Source organism: Antechinus flavipes, chromosome 5, assembly GCF_016432865.1.
Source record: "Antechinus flavipes isolate AdamAnt ecotype Samford, QLD, Australia chromosome 5, AdamAnt_v2, whole genome shotgun sequence".
NCBI classification, from domain to species: domain Eukaryota; kingdom Metazoa; phylum Chordata; class Mammalia; order Dasyuromorphia; family Dasyuridae; genus Antechinus; species Antechinus flavipes.
In genome coordinates this window covers 85,063,199-85,081,269 of record NC_067402.1, presented here as the reverse complement: position 1 = coordinate 85,081,269, position 18,071 = coordinate 85,063,199, and the positions used below count along the sequence as shown (strand labels likewise).

At 30.8% G+C, this 18,071-nt stretch overlaps 1 protein-coding gene across 9 annotated transcripts in view; it reads left to right on the top strand.

Annotated features, from left to right (window-relative positions):
• The window catches only part of RBM33 (RNA binding motif protein 33), a 170,416-nt gene that overhangs the window by 73,390 nt on the left and 78,955 nt on the right, over positions 1-18,071 (top strand). For all 9 annotated transcript variants that reach the window (XM_051961072.1, XM_051961069.1, XM_051961075.1 and 6 more), the window contains one exon: positions 1,430-1,488. In XM_051961072.1, the coding sequence (XP_051817032.1) occupies positions 1,430-1,488 (59 nt within the window). The remainder of the gene's footprint in view (positions 1-1,429; positions 1,489-18,071) is intronic.

Genomic DNA, 18,071 nt, shown 5'->3' with positions numbered 1-18,071 from the left:
ATATCTTTATCATTTTTTTTTCACTTTCTTTGTTTTCTTTCTTCAACTAAATCTCATGTTCGTTATAGACATTATTTTCTATACTGATCCTTAATCCAATGCCTCAGATAGAGTGTTGTTATTAAGTAATTTTTAGGTCAGGTCCTACTTAATGATCCATTGAAGTTTTTTTGGCAAGGATACTGGTGGTTGGTTAGCCATTTCCTTTTCTAACTCATTTTCCAGGTAAAGATACTAAGATAAACAGACTTAAGTGACTTGTCCAGAATCATACAGCTAGCAAGTTTCTCAAGTCAGGTTTGAGTTAGGAAGATGAGTCTTCCTGACTCCAGGTTTGGGTGCTCTGTCTACTATGCCACTTAGCTGCCCTCAAATAGAGTACACACATATTAAAGTTATTTAGTTAGGTAAAAGAGAAAAGAAAAAGATACTCCAGGTTAACCTACTGACATTAAAATTCAGAGTACTGCATATTACTTTCTTGTGAGAAATGACCCTCCTGCCCTCTCCTCCTTTTCTCACTCTCCTGCCACTCTTATCCACTTAAAATTATTTTCTGGCAGCAAATCTTGTTTTAAAACATTTTTTGAGTCAGACTCTCAAAGACAGGCTTAAGTAGTCTAGTAGCTCTTTTAAGTTTGAACTATGGAACTTTTTTGATAGGTAAGAAGTATAATGTGCTGAATTCCCTAAGTAATTTATGTGGGGAGGTCATTTATTTAAAAATTAAATTTGTTCCTTTAATACCTTTAATCATTGTATTCTTTAGATTTATTTTTTCTTAAGTTTCTGGTGTCTCCAAATAATATTACTATTTTCTGGTTGAAATTTAGACTAGAACTTGTTTGCAAAATTTCTTTTGTTATTGGATTTTGCTTTGTTTTCATAAAAAAGATTTAACAAATTTAAGCTCTAGAGATTTTTTTTTTAAATATAGTAGTATGTAACCCACTTGGTATCAATTTATATTAGTCTATTTTTAAATGGAGTAAAATATATGATACTTTCTAATCAGTAGACTTCCATATAAAAATCATTTCTATTGTAATTTGGTTTCCTTTTTCCTCTCTGATTAATAAAGTAACTTGTGCTTAGATTTTGGGTGACTGGGAGCACCAGAATTGAAGATTCTTTTAGGTTCTTTTATCTTTACTTACTTGAAAAAATAGACATGAAATGACTCATCTCTGTAATCTATAAGTATTTGACTAGTGAAATCTAAATTTCTTAGTATTTTGAAATAGTGGTAGGCTTTAAAAAAAAAATACAGGAATATGGGGGAACAGGGGGGAGGGAGATGGGCAGCTCAAAAATTTGGCCTTAAGCCTCAACTTTTTAGCTGTTTAGCAAATTGTATTATTCCTTATTCAGATAGTTACCATTGTTAACCAAAACAAATTCTCAATAAAAGGTGTTTTTCTTCTTTTAGTGCCGTTGTTACCAGTACCCAGCCAGCCCAGACCTGCTGTAGGACCCCAGAGATTCCCAGTGAGTAGCAGCTGGTACTTCTGCTGTGATATGGATAAGCATACATTTGCAAAGAAATATTAATACTGCAAATAAAAGTGGCTCCAGCTAAATATAATTTTAAGGATTTGTAAATATTGACAATAATCTGTGCAGTTGAAAATGTTTGTTAAAAGCTTAAGGTCAATGGATTTTTGAGAGCAGAATTAATTTTGTTTAACTGTAAAATTGTTGGATCAGAGTCACCAGTGGGAAGTTCAAACGCATTTTAGTTTAAAGAATATGGATTTTTATTTTATTATTGCCTCCTTGTATTAAGTGCAAAGATCCTTCCATTATTAAAGGTTGTCATGTATATGGAACTTAACAAATTGTTTTTCCAGAACAACAACAAAATAAGATGCCCAGTCACTTGATTTAATGACATTTAAAAAAATAATCTTAAAAAATACATTTCAGAACTATTCCATAGATTCTTTCACTTTGTTGACTGAAATGGTTTGTTGGAAAAAATATTTCCTTGAGTTTGTTGTGTAGGGTTTTATAAAGCTTTTATTATAATTGTAATTATGAGTTTATAACAAGTAAAAATATATAGATATATGGTTATGTTGAACACAAAAAAATCCTAAAATACAAATATTGGTCTTTTAAATAAATACTTAAATTGTAAATGTCCACAGAAAAAGAAAATAACTTTACTATTGTCTGTAAGTATAATATAGCAAAAAAGAATGCAACTATCTAGTACTTTTAAACCCATAAAATGCTGTGTAAATATGAGCTACTATTTAAGAATACTTGTGATTGTTTATATTATTTATTCTTTTTATTTACTTATTAATATTACTCAAATAATCACTCTTGGTGATTTAGAGAATTTTATTACTATAATAATATTTGTGAAATACTGACAATTCTTAAAACCGATCAACCAAACAGTAAAAAATTTATGAAGCTTCAAGTAATGAAAAGAAGCAAAGAAAAAAGTATTTGTCCTTCAAATAATTTATTAACTTTTTTTTTTTATCAACTAGTGGGCTATATGACTGGAGTAAATATTTCTATGATTTAAATGGCAGATTATACTTCTTCTGAAGAATAGGTTTGAAAGCTGTTTATTGAAAAGCAGAAATATTTTGAGCATTTCTAAGTACTTTACAAGTATTTCTGTATGAAAAAGCTTAAGGTTTGTATCAAAACTATTATTGAATTAGTTTTCGTGTTTATTTCATTCTCATGACAGCAATAACAATGATATAAGCTAAAATAAAAAATGAACAAGAAATTCTAAGTGGAATAAACATGTCAGTTTTGTAATTGATATCCTTGTAAAAATGTGTTTATAGCAACTATAAAATTAGAATAGTCACTTTCAGTTTTGAAAATTTGTAGTTTTTCCAACTGCACTTGAATAAATTTACATGATAAATTGGAGGAAAAAATTCAGATACAGCTTTATAGTACAATAAAGTTAATAGTCTACATTTTGTGAGACATTTTGGCTTTTCTTTAATTTATTGTATTCTGAATATGAAAATTGTTTTCTTCTAAAAAAGCACTCTCAGAAACGATTTTTAATATTTTCTGGATTAGGATGTGCTTCCCCAGTGATTTAGAAAATTGAGTGATAATACATTATAGCTTTTATTTGGAGATATTTAGTAATATTTAGGAGGTATTGCCTATTCTAACTTTGATCTCTTAAACATGGAAAACAGCCTTCAGGTTAAGTCAGGCTCTCCTTATCTCAGTTGCTCATTTTTTTAAACAAAAGTAATTATATCTGATACCTGTTTCATTATATTGTAGATGAAATATTTTCAAAGTGACATTCAGTATATTGTGTGAAAGGAAAAATACTTTTATTATGGTTATGAAACTCCTCTTTTTTGTAATGGACTTTTCAATTTGTCTTTTTTGGGTTACATTCATTTTCTTTCTACTACTACTAAACTTCATTTGATTGATATTATGAATCCTAGTTCACAACATTTTAAAGATTTTAAAATCAAAGTATAGTTTCAAATAAAGTGAAATTAGTTACATAAAATTAACTCACTTGGGAATGAAATTATAGAGAATTGATATTGCACAGTTGTTAGTATTGGGTATGTTTCACTTCACAAAACAAAAAAAGGCCCTTTTATGCAAAGATAAAAATTAGATACACTGAGAAATCAGAGGATAGTTCTTTTGTATTGTTAGGTGGTTAGCCTATATTTAGTCTTTATAATCAATTAAAACTAGTTTTCCTTATAAAAACATGATTTTGGAGTTACTTTTAACTTAGCTATTCAAAGCATAGCACACTTACATGCAAAAGCTATTATCTTGCCTATAGTTAACAAACAGTAAACAGATTGAATTGAAAGGAAACATTTTGTTTTTATTATTATCCTTTAAGTGTTCAAACATATGTTTATTATTTTCAGGAGCAGCAAATAAATGTAAAATTAACATACATTATATTTTAAACAAAGGTATATGTTTAACATTTGTTGTTTTAATAACAGTTATTTTAAAATAAGTGAATATCACAAAATAACATTGTATCTAATTATAGTAGCTTTCTTTTTTCAAAAGGATATATCCTAAGATTATAATGTGGAACATTATTTTGATAATTACTATGAAATTATAAGGACACATCATAAGCAGTAACTTCTAGTAATAAGAATGAGTTTTTATTATTCAATTATTATATTCATTTGAAGGAGAAAAGGAATTGAGATTGAGGAGTCATTATGATATAATGTATGTACTTTTGGTCTTGGCACTTAGGATACTTGGATTCAAAGAATGACAGACAAATTTGCTTATTGTAAGATCATGAGTAAATCACTTAACTTTTTAAAATCTATAAATGAAGATAATATTTTCACAATTTTTCATCAGGATGGTTGAAAAGGAAAATGCTTTATAAGCCTTTCTTAGCCTTTTTTGTCTCATGGAACTATTTGATAGTCTCATGAATCTTCTGGATTTATCAGAATAATGCTCTTGAATGTATAGATAAAATAATATACATTGGATTGTATAGGGAACTAATTGTGTTGAAATAAGTTATCAAAATACAAAGAAAGTTCACAGACCCTTATACAAGGACCTTTGTACTAAATCACTATTATAAATTTAGAGGAGGAGTTTATTATTTCATCAATATTATCATTTGTGCTTGTGTTTATGCTGTTTACTTAGGAATAGCTACCATTGAAGTTAAAATTGTAAGTTTATTTAAAATAATTTGGAATATTAAAACCAGATTCTGTTTTAGTTCTGTTGACCATAAAACTGAATTGTATGAAAATTTGAAATAGGAACTTAGAAGATTGAATAAATATGCTTTAGAAATGCTTTCTAAGTGGTCTGAAAGGACAAAATTATATTTGAGAAATGAATGCTTAGAAATCATGGGAATTTTCTTTATCAGATCTTTGTGCTTCTGCTGGAATTTTATTATGACTTCCCCATATTCTGTTCTGGGACTGTAACATTTAAAGGATTTAGAGACTCAAATATTTTCTTATTTATACACATACTTCTATTCTGAGTAGATGCATATTTAAATAACCATGACCAGAAGGACTTAGGACAACCTAACATTTTGCCACAAAATAAAATGGACTAAGAGAATAGAAGCATCCCTCTTGTGCTCTTATCTTTTTGTCCATCATTTAATGTTTTCAAACATACTATCAGGGAATTGAATCTTTTTGGGACAGCATAGATGTACTTCAGTTATTTAAATAACCAGATTCTTAACATGGCTGATTGGCTTAGGCAGCTAGAATATACCCCTGGGGGTTAAAATGTACTATATCAACCACTTAGGCTTTGAAATCTCATTTCCCAGACCTGTTTTATATTTTGCTAATTATTTTGAATTGCCTTAACATTAGTAAGCATCTATTTTCATTTCTATGTAAGTTTTGTTTTCATTTCTAAGGAGCTTTTTTTGTTTTAAACAAAATAATAAATTTATAAATTCACATTTTTCCATCTTTTATTAACTATCTTTTTTTTTTCTTATTTAAACTTAGTTCCCTTTTTTCCTATTATTGTTACATCTTTGACCAAAGGTTATATTAAAACTTGCTACTTGAAACTATCATAGAAATAGCTTCATCTTATTAAAGGTTTACAAAGTAGCATTTTAAGTTTTGAGTTCTTATATTAACTCTTGTTCCCTTTATATTGCTTACAAATAGTAAAATCTCTCATGATTGTAAATGATGATGTTTTAAAGCATCTTGGCTATCAGCTTGTAACATCTCTTCAGTTCATTGATTATCCTTTGAAAGCCAGTGGTCCAGTAGAAAATAAAAAAATTGGCCAATGGCCCAGTTAAAGATAAAAAAAATTTGGCCACTGAAAAGTGTCAGAATGGTGTGCTTGTTTAAAACACTGAAATATTAGATATAGGAATGATACTATTGTGCATTTGATTTTTAAGTTATTCTCTTTGGCTTTGGCCTTACTATTTATAATAGTACCATTAAATGAAATTTTCTATTTACTATGTAGCAGTAACAAATCACAGGTAGTTTTTAATGTATTTTGTTTTCATTTAGTAGGGTACATGGTATCAGGTGGTGTTGATTGACATTCTTTGGATTGTGCTTTATACAGCATTTCATGCAAATCATGTTTGAATGAGACTGCTGCATCAAATTACATTTCTTTCAGATTATGGTCTTTGCAGATGTGAATTGAGGATGTATTATAGTGAGAAAAAATGCTTTCTTTTGGAACATTTGGTGTTTTCACTACTTGTCTGCAAAGCCCAATAATTATAGTATTAAAGACAGCGAAGGAATGATGGGTGTTTTTTTCCTATCTGAAGTATAAGTAGTAGTAAGCAGATGTAATATGAGATCCCTCCAGCTGTCAGATATTGTCAGGCTGGCATGGAAGGAATGCAGTTTAAAATGCAGGTGACATAATGCCCAACATCCTCCATTTGCTAGTGGGTTTCTGATTAATCACGATTACCATATATTATCATACCATCAAATTTAATCATATCAATGAATTCCCATCTGCAGCAAGAACACAGCAGCTAAACACTGTGGTAACAGCTATTAAATAAGATGGTTTCTAAAATTCACTAACCCTTTAACTTTACTTGCTGTTTTACCAGAATACCTTGCCCCATGATTCATATCAAGAAAAAAAACAACTCATTTCCATAGTAACCCAAATAAATAAATATGCTTTTATAATGTATTAGCCCAATTCCTTGTAAAGTAATATTAGAACTCTAAGTTCTGATTTTAAAATTATATTCTTAGAATAAGGTTTTGTATTAATAGCTTTAATCTTTAGCTTAACACTACATAATTGTAAAATTTGAAATTAGAAAGATTGATTGTCAGTTTACTCTAATCCACACACAAAAAGAATTCTCGCTATAACATGCCCCACAAGTAGTAGGAATGCTATGTTTAAATAAATATTTATAATAGCCTGTGAAAATATTTAAGGTTTACATAAAACAAGTAATACATTGCAAATACTCTCTGCCCAAAGTACCTGGAATATTATCCAAGTATCATCAAATTATACATATTAATTATGTATAAATATGGGTATTGATCAGAAATCTCATAGATTTTTAAAGCAAATTTCTGGCAGCACTGTACAGAGAAAATTACATAATATTTTTAACCCAGGTAATTATTGTTATTAAATGCACAACTTATATCAGTCAATCATGTTACCAATTTATTTATAATTATTTAAAAGATAATTAGAGAAATGCAACTGATTAAATATGCTGAAGGCTTTTCATTTTATTTAAACAAAAGCAGGTTTTCTTCTTTTTCCACCCAATGGGCAATATTTAGAATATCTTAAAAGCATCCATTATATGACAGTTTATTAATTTTAGTCCAAATGTGACTTCTTTCCTTATCAAATCTTTAGTAAAGAAAAAAAAAGTCAAAAAAAAAAAAATCATCTAAACATAGTTCAGAGGTTTCCAAACATTTTCTAGTCATGAAATGGACTATGCTTATTGAATACCTTTTAGTTATGTCTTTGGTCTTCATATCACAGTCATCTCCCTTCCTACCTCCCAGATTGAACTATTTCTGGAAACAAAGAAAAACAATTAAGCAAACCCCTTCAAGTTATCACACACACACACACACACAATTTTCTCATTTTTCTGTTATGAGAAGGAATGTACATTTCACTATATGTTTTCTCGCACCCCCAGTGGTTTTTCTACTATTATTGTGTATCTTTCTTCTAACTGTGATCTTTTAATTTGCGTTGTCATGTTATTTATTCTCTTAATTTCTCCTGAAGTTGGGTAATGGATAGAGATCTGGTCTTAGTTAGAAGGCCCTGAGTTTAAGTTCAATCTCTGATACTTGCTGGCCATGTCAACTTGGGTACATCATTTAACCATTCAGTATCCTACCAATAACATCTTCATCAGTAGAGGTTGTTTCCTGATTTAAAAATTCTGTATACCAGTTGTACCTGAAGTCCAGGCAGTACCCCATCTCTTGTTTCTGCTTGTTTCTTTTTACATCAGTTTATATATTTTTCCCCACATTTTTCTGAAATCTTAATCATCATGTCTTATTACTCAATACTAATCCATTATATTAATATAGTAGTCTTTTCAACCATTCCTCAGATGATAAGCATCAACTTTATTTCAGTTGCTTAATATATCAAAGAATTCTCCTTTTTAATAATATTGTACATAATAGAACTTCACTTTTCTTTTGATTTCTTTGGGGTGTATTGTCCCTATAATGGGAATGTTGAATAAAATGTATACGAATAGTTTGTCACTCTTCCGGCATAATTCAAAATTGGTATCCATAAGAGACAAATTCGTAGTAACTAATAATGTAATAGTGTTTTTATCTTTTCTCAGTCCTGCTGCATTTAGTGTCTCTGGTGGTTGGTTGCTTTGTTTGGTTTTTGAGGTAATTGTTGTTGGATATTGTTTTGGGGTAGGGTTTTTTATTCCTGGTCATCTTTGAAAAATCCTGGCCTAGAAAGTCATACCTTCTTTAATGGGAAACTGACTTTATTTACTTCAAGTATTGGTTTAGTTATTCAGGTAGTAGATTAAACACTTTTAGTTATCAGTAACTTCCTATTTTCTTGCCTTGTTGTCCATTTGGCTTACCTGTTACAATAGTTGCATATATACTTCCAAATACATTGAAATTGTTGGTGCTAATTTGCAGATTATCACAAAAATATACATACATAACGCTAAAGCAAAAACTACACAAACTAAAAATTAGCAAGAATTCTGATGATAAATGTGGTTTCTTATTTTTTAACCATAAATAATCATACTGTCTTTCTCTCCATATGATAATTTGATGGTTCATGTTAGAAATATTGCCACATTCTGTATAAAAATTATGGTCAATATTTTATTCAAGGTTATATAGGGAAGTATTAATGATTTCTTATCTTGAGTGGAATTAGTAAGGAAGGAGCATGCATGGGAGTTGATTTTTGGTACAGTTTCTGGATTGGATTTAGAAGTTTTGTATATGATACATACATGCATACATATATTTTGTATATGATATATAAAGATATGTATCTTTCTTTAATTGACGTGCATAATACCGTTATTGTAAAGCTATTTATGTGAGCGGATGTTTAATTTTGTATTATGGAAGGAAGTAATAAGCTTCAAAACTCAAATTGGTGAAGCACCAAAATATGTAATTATTTTGGATTTTTTTTAGGAGAAGATGTTGATGAAAATTCAATTTTCATATCTATATGTAGTGTGGAAATGGCCTAGAATTCTCAAAAGCAGCACTGAGTTCTGCAGGTCAGAGTAAGCGTGAATATATCTGTAGATTTATGTACTTGTATCTTTCCTGAGAATTAGCCCAGTGAAGTTGGGAGAGGTTCATTGCCAGATTACTGGATGTCACATCGTAGGTTTTGGGTTACCCAATAACTAATGGTATTATGCCTCAGTACTGTGTGAATGAAGGGCTTAAGGATACAGAGAAAGGCAGATGACAGTGCCTGCTTTCAAGTAACAACATACCAACAACTATGTACCAAAAAATTATATTCAAGATAAATTGGAAATAACTAGTAGAAGGGAGGAACTAGAATTTAAAAGATTGGTAAAAGCATCCTGTAGAAGAGTAGATTTTAGCTGAGACGAAGCCAATGAAGCCAGAAGGCAGAGATGAAGAGGGGTGGCACTTCATTTTAAGAACATTGTTTTGGTAGCTCAAGATGAATTAGAATGAGAAGAGACTTGAGGCTGGCTGACCCACCAACCAGGCTATTGCAGTAATCCAGGGATGATGTGATGAGGCCTGTACCTGAATGGTGGCAGTGTCGGAGGAAAGAAGGGCCTAAGTTGGAGATGGTAGTAAGTTGTGATCTTATATTAGTGGACAAAGTGGCTGTCCACTAATTAAAGTGGACTGATTATTAAAGACTGATCTTTCTTTTCTTATAGAAGATTTAAAGAGGACCTTGTAGTCTTTTCTGACTTTACAAACCGCTTTGCTAGCTACCTCTACTTTTTTTTCCCTCTCTTCTAGTAAAAATGTAATTTAGAATTGAAGTTAATTTTGAACTTAACATTACCTCCTATGTCAAATCAAATTCTCTTTTTGAAATAGGCAGTGTATGTACAAGCTACTTAGTAATGACAAAACCTTTAGTTTCTATAATCCTGAAAATAAGTAGAATTTTCTAAAATCTCAAATAGTTTTTATATTTATATTTATTGTAGTGGGTGTTATGGAAATGTGTATTTTTAATGAAGACTATCTGAAGACTGGATTAATTATAAACTGTACTTTAGTGAAATGGCTAGAAGTAAGATTATATCTGATATTTTGAATCTTAATTGTATTAGAAATTTGTGACTAGAATAACATTGCTTAAGCATTGAATATCAGTTTTAGCATGTGTGAAATAAGCTGTCGTTGAAAATCATATATGTATAACACTTAAATGAAAACAAAAATGACTTTGTGTATTTGCTAGCTAGTACTTTCCTGTCATCAAGAAACATTTCAATCCTTAGTGGAGTCCTTATAAGAGTTGGGAGCCTGTGGTATCAGTATTGTGCCCATTTATGAACTGTCAATTCACTTAACAATTTTAGTTATAGTGTGAAGACTAAGATTGGCTGATACCTATTTTTAAGTTTCTAGAACTATCCCATGTATAGCTGTCCTTCTTGCCTTATGAGTTGCAAAATATCTTCCAAAATAGATTTTTAGGGAAAGATTTTAAAAAAAGCAAAACTGTGGTCAGTGTTGAAATAAGAGGATTAACATCTTGTGAAAGATTGTGATAGTTTTAATTGTGTCATAGGTTACAGGGATCATTATTCTTTGCATTTAAACCATATAATCAGAATTAACTGAGTGGCCCTACTTAACTGTGAAAGGGTTTCTTATATAGCACTTTGCATTTTAAGTTAGATTAATAAATGAAAACATGTTGTAGAGGAAGGCTAATTTATTGAAAGATTCATGAAGTTTCAATGACATTGTTAAGGTATTTAATTAGTCTTATGAAAGTGTACAGAGTGACCCTTTCAGGCAAGCTGATAAGTCATATAATAGCCTTTAGATCCTCTTTATGCCTTGTATTATAAGATTAACTTTGTGCCAAGCAATTTATGCAGAGTTTTCGTCTTTTTTGGTGGTGGTGGTGGGGTTGGCAACCAAAGTTATCAGCACCCTATGAATAGATTATTACAGATAAAATCATGTAATTAACAAGAGATGTAGAAAAGTAAAAGTACAATTTGTATGAGAATTATATGAGAGAATGTTAATTTCTTAACTAGGAAGGATATTTAAAGGGATAAAAATAAAATGCAAAATAATACAATTTTTTGAAAGGATTAAAGTAGCCATATCTTATGTTCTCTTAGGAGACAGGATTGCTTAAGTGTATAAAAGTCATGTTGAAGGAAGGATTTGTGATGAATTGTGGAAAATAACCGCATTATAGTTTTGGTAGAAATAATTATCAAATATTAAATATCAAATTTTATGTAGTTATGCCTCACACATTAAAAAAGAAGAGTTTATGAAGATTGCATTTTGACTAGTCTTTAGATTGCTAATCTTATACTTTTTAACATAAAGACAAGTTTGCCATAGTAAACTTGTAAATAATATGTTAGGATAAAAAGCTCTGAACAGAGTTGGGGAAAAAAATGGTTCCTAATTCTGTATCTGTCACTTACTAGGTATATAACCAGGGCATTCTTCATTCTCCTTTGCTTTTCTTGAAGATTTTATCAGCTTCCAAGAGTTAATATCATAGATTTTATAGATGCATATCTCATATTCCTGAATTTTAATTTCAACATTGGAAATCTTAACTGGGATTTCTATTGGACTTTTCAAATATAGTATCCCTTAAAAGGAACTTTATATTCCCTCCTCAATCTATGCCTCTCCAAAACTTCTCTGATTCTGTTGAAAATACCTCCAGTCTTCCAGGAAACCAGTCTTGGGAACCATCTATGCTTCTTTACTTTTCTTGCCCTACTATATCTTGTTAATTCTTCCTCCACAAGATCTCTAGAATTCAGTTCTTTTTCTCTATTCATGCGACTACTACCCTAATTCAGGCCCTCTTCACCTCTTTTCACCTAATCAGTCCCTTAATTAGTTTCTTTGCATATAGTCCCCTTCCTAATTTGTCTTCCCCACAACTACCAAAATAATATTCTCAAAGGGGTGCCAAAACACAAATTCCTCATTTGAGTACTTAAAACCCTTCTGGATAATATACGATTATCTTAAGTTTTCTTCAGAGTGATATATTTGTATATTTTGCCATCTATCTTGCAAAGCCATTTCTTTATAAAGTCATGAGCTGTTGAAATCCTGTGTCCTTTTGGGAAACCTTTCCATATTAATCATATAACTGTTTAATTTAACCCTTCTAGCCTGGACCTGAAATCCCAGTGGTTATTGGTTTTGATTTCCATCTGATTTTATAGTTACCTAACTGCACTCTTAATAAAGTGCAGTTCTTTGTGTATGTAGTCATTCAATGTAATGCTAAAGTAACAAGACAGCAAACACTAATATTATTGTTACTAATATTTGTACTATAAATACTGTTTAAATTTATGTAATTTAAAGTTTTTTATTCTGTTTAAAAATGTATATTATTGACTGTACTCTGTTCACATTTCATATTATAAATTTGCAGAAGTTAGGTTTTATTCTGTAATTCTCTTGTATGATATACCCAGCTTAGTTCCAGATTAACTGCCAATTAAAAACTTTCTAGCTTATGACATTTTTTTCCTTTTATAGGTGCAGAGGACAAACTAATTCAGAGTTGAATTCTCTAGCATTCCAAATCATAGAAATTTTTTCCTCTTCTTCTGCAGTTAGGCAGTTGAGTTTTCTTTCATCTGCTTTTCTGTTTTCATCCATGGCTGCTGGAATAGTTTGAACCAGGTTTTCTCTCTTCTAAATGCATTCTGAAGGATAGCCCTCCCTTTCTCCTTTCGTCTTTCTTTTTCTCTCTTTCTGTCTCCCCTTCAATGTGCATGTGCATGTATAACATTTATCTTTTATTTGATATCTAAATTCCCTAAGAGGTCACATAACTCGGGTTATCTAAAGAATGGGGCTTAACTTTAGTTATTTAATGAAAATTGTAATTATTTATGAATTCTCTGACTTCATTTTAGTGATTAGGTACCCTAATGCAAAAGCTTTCACTATATTGGACACATGAGATCTCATACTTAACCTTTTATAGGATCCCCTCTTATAGTTGCTTTCAGTTCCTTCCATTAGAGAGTTTATTTCAAGTTCCCCCTCAAAGATAAACTTTCTCATTATAGATAAGGTAAAATTTAACAAGAAAAACTTGAGTGGCTTCTTCTCCTTTGTACATAAAAGTCCTACTAATTTTAAAAAAACTTACCTTCAAGGTTAAATCTGAGGAAAATCTCTTCTTTCTCATCCTTTTCTCAAAACTAGTTGTTCCTAAAGTAGCCAAATGACATTTTAGAGAGAGCGAGAGGGACACCATTAGTTTTTAATAAAAATCTCAGACTGGTACAAAAGTATGTTACTGCTTGGGTTTCTAAGGACTGCTGGGATTTGCTGAGAGATTATTTGAATGCTTACTAATTCTATAGACATTTTAAAGTACTCTTATGAATGAACTGAAATGCATTTTGGACCATAAATATTTCATCTTTTGGAATTTTGGTTTTGTTGATCTCTTCCCATATCATCTTTTCATGTTCTGATGATCCATGAGTTATTCAGCACTTTTATATGCATATACATGTGTGTGTGTGGGTATGCATATATATGAATGTTGACTATATCTTAAAAGCCATCAAAATCCTTCTTTTCATATTTTAATATATATTAGGTTTTTCCTCACTTAATGGAACCTTTAGAGACCTCTAATACTCATGTTTTTCTTTAGGCTTAATTATCTCATAAAAATCTTAGCCTAATTATCCATTTTAATATTTCTTAAACAGTGCTAAGTAAATCTTTATTCGGCGGAAAGACTGTGGTTGAAAAATCCAAATAGTCCAGATTCTCAAATTCAAATTCCAGTAGATTTGACTCAAATCTATATCCTTTGAATTTATAGAAATTGAGTTTTATGCTAGGCAACTTTAAGAATTACCTTTAAAATTTCAGCTTTTTGCAAGACATTAAAAATTCTGTGGCTTATGTCATGGTTTTGTACATATGAATTGCTTGCCTTATTCTTTGACAGTTGAATTTTAATACTTAAATATAAAACTTTACATTTCCTCCTGTGAAATTTACGATTATTGATTTTACCCCAGCATTCCAACCTGACACAAGTGTCCTGAAACTTGATCTTGATTTATCATATTAGATATCCCTCCCACTTCTCTCATTCATTCAAGGAACAAGCTAATGTAACATACATTTATGGATCATCTATAGTTTGTTCAAAATGCTGGATATATAAAGACAAAATGAAAAACAATTCCTGTTCTAAGGTAGCTTCCATTTTCACAGAGGAAGGGAGGGAAAGGAGAAGACATTTAAAAGTCAAAAATCACAAACTTACTAACATTTAGGAGATTAGAAAAGGTTTCCTGAAGCAGGTAACCCATGAGAATAAGATTCATCTGAATTTCTAAAAGTAGAGGGGTAGAGGGAATACATTCTGGACATAGGGATAGTACAAAGACACAAATGTGAAAGGGCATGCCCTTGGGAGAAAAGGAAGGGAGCTAAGTTGGTTGCATTGTAGAGTGCATGAAGGGGAGTAATGTGACACAAACTTGGAAAGATGAGTTGGAGCCAGATCATGAAAGGCTTTTAAGGGCCCAAATAAGGCTCTTTTAGAGGTAGTAGAGAGCTGTTGGAGTTTTTTGATTAGGGGAAGACTTGGCTTGTGGTTGTATATGCAGGATGAAAAAGGACTTGAGTAAAAGATCAGCAGAAAAGTAGTTATTCAATCCCAATTTAAGAAATAAAACTGGAGACATTAACAAATCAAGAGGAAATACTGATCATTATTTTAAAAATATCATGAGTCTAAAGATCCCTTAAAAATTGACTCAGTAACTATAAAGAGTCCTAAGGAAAAAGTGGATTTTCCAATCAGACTATATAAATATCTAGGAGAAATAAAGCAAGAGGGGGGAAAATGAAATAAAGCTTTTAAAGAAAGAATTGAAAGGAGAATTATTAGTGTAGAAGATAAATTAATGAAACTCACACAAGAAATGCACTCCCTGAAAATCAGACTAGACTAAACAAATCAGTGATTTAAAAGACAGTTAGACTATCAGAACAAAATCAGAAGATTGTAAGAACAGAAAATGTAAGATATTTGTTATTTTAAAAAGGACATAGAAAACAAAGGTGATGATAATTTTTGGATTCTAAAATCCATGATTTTATTTTTTTAAAGAATGCATACTATGTTAAGAAATCATCAGTGAAAACTGCTCAAGTCTCTTAAAATCAGAGGATAATAAGATAGTAACAATAATAATAATAAAACTAGAAGATAATAAAATAGTAAAAATTCATTAGTTTTCTGGAAAGAATCACAAGTTGAAGAGTACTAGGAATAACATAACCAAAATCTGGAACACATCACCATCAAAAAAATATTGTAAGCATCCAGAAAGAAACAAAATAACAAGGAAATAAATCAGGATCTATAGACCTAGAACCTGTTTTTGAAAAGGAGATGTTGGATTCTCTTTATTAGCAGCATAGTTTAGAAGTTGCATTGAAAAACCAACATTAGAACATTTTCCCGCCTCCCCCCCCAAAAAAAAAAAAATCTCAGCTTAAAAATAAGAATAATTTAATGCAAAACTATGCATGATCCCAGAGGGGCAATAGAAAGATTGTTATTGTAGTAGAAGATAATTGAGTATTCCAGATAAAAAGACCAGAGAAAGACTCCAGAGAAACTTATAAAAGTAGGCTTATTTGAGCAACTACACAGAACTATATGAACATGTTTTGATAACATTCTAACAAGGGAAAAAGAAAAAAGTATTCCCATAAAAGCTTAATGTCCTCAAAGGATATTGAGGGAATTAAAATTTTAATAGCAGATGACTTGAGTGAGGCAGTGATTATTTTCTGATACTTTGAAAAAGGAAAAAAAAACATGAGGTAAAAGGATGGAGTTAAGAATGCCCAATGTGAGAATCAAATTGATGGCCATTTTGTCTGGATTGAATTCATGAGATGAGATGTTAAAGAGACAGATATACTCATATCTGAGCCTTCCCAAGTGGGCATGGAATGCACCTGCTATTATAACATGAGACATCGATGATAATCTAGCAAAGGAGAGTAAGGAGTAATCAGACAAGGAGAAGAACTGGAATGAGCAGTCTAATGAAAATCCAGAGAAGAGAGAGTAAAAGAGGGAGGAAACGATCAACAATGTCAAATAATGCCAAAGAGATCAAGAAAAAAGGCTGCTCTCTATTCATAAGCACAGAAAGTAGTTTCAGGTTAGTAGTTAAACTAGAAATCAAAGTCAAGAGGAGCAGGGAAAATAAAAACAATGAATATAAATGGCTTTTCTAGGAGATTGGATATTAAACAGAGGAGAAAAAATTAAGGTGTTAACTTTGAGAAGGTGGTAGGGACTGTACAAAGATGGTCAGGATATTGGGACATTTGGATTTATAGGAATCTGGGAAGACATAAATAGACAAAAAAGTGAAAAGTTGAAGGGGGGTGTGAAGCAGTGATCAAAACAGCAAGCTCTTAGAAGAGATAGTAGAGGAAAAGGGATCAAAAACAGAAACATATAGGGGTGTTGGACTAAACCAAGAGAAGGACTACCTCATCACAAACTAGAAAGAGCAAATAAGTAGCTAATGGAGAATGATGTTGAAGGCTTTTGAAGTAACTTAAACAAAATAAGAGATAATAAGACAGATCTCTGGCATATTAGTAGACTTCTCATTCTTTTTTAGATCAGAATATTAGTAAACATTTTTAAACTAGGTCCATTAGTTGTAATTTATCAATAACATGTAACTTCTACTCTAAATAAAGTAAGCAAATAAATAAATTAGCATGCCTGTATCTAGACCTTTCAGATCTACAAATTGAAATTTTACAGATACAGTTAATTTGAAAGACACTGAAGTTACTGAGCTTTATCTTAGTTTTCTTCCCAGTTTATTTTAGTCAAATATAGGCATTTGATAGTATGGCAATTGAATTGCATGGTTTGGAAGTAGTATAATTCAGTAAGACTCATCTCAAGCTACTGTGCTTTGTAGAGAGAAGAGAGGGAGAAGAGGGGAATGGAGCGATCAGGGGGAAAGAGAGATACACACACTGTATTAAATGTTTCTGACACACAAAAAAGAAGCAGTTTTTGCCCTTGAGGTAATAAGTGTAGATTGTTGCTGGTGTTGGTTTTTTTTTTTTTTTAAAGACTTTTGACTGTAAGTGGGAAGAGAGAGATGTGACTAAAGCTTTGAGAAAAGAGTAGAGTTAAATGAAAGTTTTTTAAGGAGCAAGAGACCAAGGTGTGTTATAAAGTAAAAGGGAGTCACTTGATAATAAGAGAAGGGTTAATATTGAAGGAAGGAAATGGGCTGAGGGAGAAATTTAGAGATACAGCATGACATGAAGGAAAGAATCCTATTTCTTTAGAATCAGAGTCTTAGTTGGCATACCAGTTTTGATATGTAATATCTTTATTGTCACTATATAAATTTAAATGATTAAATTATGATGGTTTATTTTCTATACATAAACATGCAAATGAATTACAAAATTTATTCTTTATGTAAATAAGAATTTATTCATTGTTTATTGATATGTATATATGAACATATACGTTTGTATATATGCGTGTGTGTGTGTGTGTGTGTGTGTGTAAATGCATTTGATGAATTACAAGAACCAGAAGAGTTTCAATTGTAGAATAAAGACTTCATTAGTGGCAGAAGAAAAGTGAGTACAAATTGGACTTGTTTTGAAATTCCCAGTAGATATTTAGCAAGAGATAATAAAGCAGTCTTGTTTTTTTTCCTAGTGTATTCTAATCAAAATAAAATTATGATTTATTAAGTATTACATAAAAAAGCA